The 4,852-nt window shown below is 41.5% G+C and overlaps 1 protein-coding gene across 2 annotated transcripts; it reads left to right on the top strand.

Annotated features, from left to right (window-relative positions):
• The first annotated feature begins 346 nt into the window (after positions 1-346).
• On the top strand, positions 347-3,059 carry LOC109019693 (3-ketoacyl-CoA synthase 4-like). 2 transcript variants are annotated; one of them, XM_019002044.2, is made up of 2 exons: positions 347-2,041; positions 2,798-3,059. In XM_019002044.2, the coding sequence occupies exon 1, from the start codon at positions 496-498 to the stop codon at positions 2,023-2,025; it is 1,530 nt and encodes a 509-aa protein (XP_018857589.1). In that variant the 5' UTR covers positions 347-495; the 3' UTR covers positions 2,026-2,041; positions 2,798-3,059. The 2 variants fall into 2 exon arrangements, with proteins under 2 accessions (XP_018857589.1, XP_018857587.1); XM_019002042.2 differs by having other exon boundaries at positions 348-2,041; positions 2,795-3,059.
• The last annotated feature ends 1,793 nt before the right edge of the window (positions 3,060-4,852 follow it).

Raw genomic sequence — 4,852 nt, 5'->3', positions numbered from 1 at the left:
AAATATCATTTATCTTGAAACAAAGAAACGGAACCCGCTATAGATACCTTGGGTAACTTCCATGGTGGTCGAGTTTTGGCCAATAATAATGGTCTAAATTTTCTGGCTACGATAAGTGGATGTTGACTTTTTTTTATAATTATAAAAGGGAAAAACAAAAAATTTAAATGATTTATTACGGCCTTTATGAAGATTGATTACGCCCTTTAAACCATTTCTTAATGGATTCGATTACTTTTACAAATCTGTTAAAATCTTCTTTGAAAAGTTGTCATTTCTGTTCATTAAACATTTTCTCTCTTCACTCAGATACAGATCCGTCCGTATGTACAGCTTTCTCCGTTAAGCTCAGAGATTTTTTTTATTATTATTTCTCCTTTATTTTTTTTATTTTTTCCTGGCAGCCTCGTAGAGTTTATATAGCGCCCTCCCTGGCTGGCAGCAGTTCCACAACCCTCTAAAATTTCCCAAAAAAATTAAAAAAAAAAAAAAAAAATGAGCTCTGAATCCGAGAGGACGGCAACCTCCGATGGGGTTCAGATCCACCAGAGCCGGAGGCTGCCGGACTTTCTTCAAAGTGTGAATCTAAAGTACGTGAAACTGGGTTATCACTACCTGGTTTCCTACCTCTTGACTCTCTGTTTAGTGCCTTTGATGGCCGTCATTCTCATCCAAGCCTCCCAGCTCAATCCCGATGATATTCACCTACTTTGGCTCCACCTACAGTACAACCTTGTTAGCGTCGTAATCTTCTTCGTTGTTCTCGTTTTCGGATCCACCGTATACATCATGACCCGACCGAGATCCATCTACCTCGTTGACTACTCCTGCTATCGCCCGCCGTCGCATCTCCAGGTCAAATCCCACCAGTTCATGGTGCACTCCAAGCTCACCGGTGATTTCGACGACTCGTCTTTGGAGTTCCAGCGCAGGATTCTTCAACGCTCCGGTTTGGGCGAGGAGACCTACGTCCCTGAAGCTATGCACTACCTTCCTCCTCGGCCATCCATGTCCGCCGCGAGAGAAGAGGCGGAGCAAGTCATGTTTGGAGCCTTGGATAACTTATTCGCTAATACCAATGTCAAGCCTAAGGATATCGGTATTCTCGTTGTGAATTGTAGTTTGTTTAATCCGACGCCATCACTTTCGGCTATGATTCTTAACAAGTATAAGCTGAGAGGTAATATTAGGAGCTTCAATTTGGGGGGTATGGGGTGCAGTGCTGGCGTTATAGCCATTGATCTTGCTAAGGATTTGCTGCAAGTTCATAGGAACACTTATGCAGTTGTTGTTAGCACCGAGAACATTACTCAGAACTGGTACTTCGGAAACAAGAAGTCAATGTTAATACCCAATTGCTTGTTTAGAGTCGGTGGTTCTGCTGTTTTGCTTTCGAACAAATCGTCCGATAGGAGGCGAGCTAAGTATAAGCTCGTACATGTCGTGAGGACTCATCGTGGGGCTGATGATAAGGCCTTTAGGTGTGTTTATCAGGAGCAAGATGATGCGGGGAAAACCGGGGTTTCCTTATCCAAGGATCTCATGGCCATTGCTGGTGGAGCTCTTAAGGCTAATATTACAACGTTGGGTCCCCTCGTGCTTCCCATAAGCGAGCAGCTTCTTTTCTTTTCTACCTTGGTGACCAAGAAACTGCTCAATGCGAAAGTGAAGCCATATATCCCGGATTTCAAGCTTGCTTTCGATCATTTTTGCATACATGCTGGTGGGAGGGCTGTGATTGATGAGCTTGAGAAGAATTTGCAGCTTCTCCCAACACATGTCGAGGCGTCAAGGATGACTCTGCACCGGTTTGGTAATACTTCGTCGAGTTCGATTTGGTATGAGCTGGCTTATACAGAAGCAAAGGGGAGGATGAGAAAGAGAAACCGTGTGTGGCAGATTGCATTTGGGAGTGGTTTCAAATGTAATAGTGCTGTTTGGGAGGCCCTCCGGAATGTGAAACCCTCTCCTAATAGTCCATGGGAAGATTGCATTGACAAGTATCCAGTGCAGATAGTTGCATAGGCTCAGCCACAACTCGGTTAGATGCTTTAATTTAGAAACAAAGTGATACCATGAGTCCATGATACCTATGAACGAGACAATTATCTTGTTTTTTCTTTTATGTTTAGAAACTTTAGATTTTAACTTATTGGTCATGGTATTGTGTTGTTTGGGCTTGAAAGCTATAACATGTCTGGTTATGTTGTATTCTTTAGTATTACTGTATGGCTTTGTTTCTTAGACCTTGATTCTTGTAGCTTGGTGTTTTGATAAATTTATGCCCAACCGTACTTTTTGGGTCAGTATGGTGTATGCACTTCAAAGGGGCATATAAACATGCAAATTTAAATGGAATTCATTTGGTTTAGATTGTGCCAGATTTTGAATGCATAAATTCCACTTCAAATATAAACCAGGACCTCAATTTATGTCCTGGGGATTGTATTCCAATGAAGCAAACGGAACAGAGGCTACGAGAACCAATATTCGTAGTTTCAAACCCTCAAAGTTTCCCGATGCTTCCTCATGGCTCATGATGGTACCATAATACAAGACTTGGGTGAATATTGTGCTGGCAATCCTTGCTCATAAATATTGTGCAGGCAATCCTTGCTCATAACACAATTTTCCCTAACCTGTACTAAGTGAACTTGGCCAGTCGTTGAGTACTTTGATCCACTTGGAAGATGCCGATTGAACTTGATTATATTACCAAACACCACTATTCTTACTTTTTTTTTTTTTAATTTGCTGGCTTATTGATATTTATGAGAACTTTATTGACTTGCAGCAGCTCAAGCCTACTGGTGTTTGTTATTGCTCAATCATAGTGCATGAGGGAATCCACCTATGCAGCATGGTGTTTTGTGTTGGCATATTGCCCAATATGTCGATTGCTTGATTGACCTGGCCAACTATTATGCGTGAGAACTGCCTACCCTTTCCCGGTCAGACATTATGCAAGAAAATATTATGCTATATTGAGTTTAAATGCATAAAAGTTAGAATACATGTCATTTTCATAGCAATAACATATACTCGGATATTTTGAAGTTTGATTTCGCTGTTTCAGTCAAGATTTAAACTATGACACAGGATCGGTGATGACTAGAAATGATGTCCAAAGCTTTGTTGGATGATGCAGGATCTGTTACACAATTGCTTTAAGTTAATATGCTTTAACTTAGCTTAGTTTAGTGGTTTTATAGAGACAATAAGAACGAATGAAATACCTTTGTTTTTGTTCATGCCTTAATTTGCACAATAGACCGGAATGGAGGAAAGAATTATCCTTGGCCCACGAGACGATTCAGGCTTCAATATGATATTTTTCGCGTTCATCCATATGATAAATAATAAATAAGTGAATAAAAGTAAATAAAGAGATATACGAAAATTTACGTGGTTCGGCATAATGTCTATATCCATAAATTGTTTGGGGGCGGAATCCACTATAATGGGTGCTTTTACAATCTCTCATGGCCTTACACATCTCATAGTACAATAGAAAAAATTAGGGAAGATCCTTTGGAGTTGTAGTGGTGTTTGGCGTAGGGAGCTTCTGTGTAGAGAGCTTGTGGAGAGTTCATCCATTTTGTGGGGGATCTTCTCATATATATAGAGGTCCAACTTTCCTTGTGAAGTCTTTTCCTTTTAGGAGTCTGAATATCTTTCATTTTAGGAATCTGAGTCAATTTGTCTTATCTCTTAGCTTGATTTTTAGACTTATCTTGATGCTAAATTATAGGCTGCTGATTTGACCTCTACAGATGCCCGTGATTCTTAAGGACGATTTGTTGTACAAGAAGGCCTTGAGAATTTTCAAGTAAATAATTTGCAGAATAGATTTAGAAAATTGGTCATTGGTTTCCATGATAAAATTCTGACTATAATCCTAACCCTTTATGAGGCAAAAATACTCAAATTCTCTCCGTACAACTTTTCCCAAAAAAAAAAAAAAAACCCTAGCCTCCATCCCTTTCCCCTTCAACCTTTCGTCGGCTCCCTTTAACCTTCTGTCACCATCCCACTCTCGCCGTCGGCCCTTCTAAATCCTAGCCTTCATCCTCATGACTTTGCCTCCTCATCGCTCTCGCATAGACATAACCCGTGTCAACACCAATACTCACCCACCTCTAGTCCGGTGAGCGTCTTCGCACAGCCGACACAGACAAGATCGCCAACCCCCGGCGACTTCGTCAAGGGTTGTTCGGCGCTGGTAGGCTTTCAACGACACGTTTTTTTGTTAGATCTGTGTTCCGGCGTTGTATTTTCGTCATTCCCTCATGCGGCTAATCTGTGTTTCCGGCACATCCACCTAAACAGACAAGTCTGACGACTCCTGCAAGGGACTTTCGACGCCAGTTACATCTCCGACGACTGAGTTTGAGTAGTCTGGTTTTTTTTTCGCCTCACAAATATGTTTTTTCTGGGTTTCACTCTAACAATGGGAAGTTTGATCCGATGAAATGTGTTTATACAGCTTTGGGAGGGTGTTTATACGATGAGGACTCTTAAACACATTTTAATAGAATCAAATGTGTTTATATTGTCTATGGAGGGTGTAAATTATTGTCGTATCACAGAAAGGGACAGGAAGGTAACCAAGGAGACCCTAATCTCGTGGCCGAAAACCTCCGTCATCGATCACGACCCCTACACAGGCATTCCTTCGTCAGTGACAACAACTCCTACGCATAAATTCATGCAAGCTTCTACGGAACACTGGGAGGAAGTTTCCAACTTGTCGCCAGTCATAATGGCGGAAAAGGCAACCTGTAGGGTATCTGAGAAGTCCACGACAGGAGTAGAGTCTGTGGAAGGCTTGGAGCACGGTGGGAAGACACAG

This window comes from Juglans regia, chromosome 16, assembly GCF_001411555.2.
Source record: "Juglans regia cultivar Chandler chromosome 16, Walnut 2.0, whole genome shotgun sequence".
Taxonomy (NCBI): domain Eukaryota; kingdom Viridiplantae; phylum Streptophyta; class Magnoliopsida; order Fagales; family Juglandaceae; genus Juglans; species Juglans regia.
The sequence above is the reverse complement of the archived record's forward strand: the minus strand, read 5'-3'. Positions and strand labels throughout refer to the sequence as shown.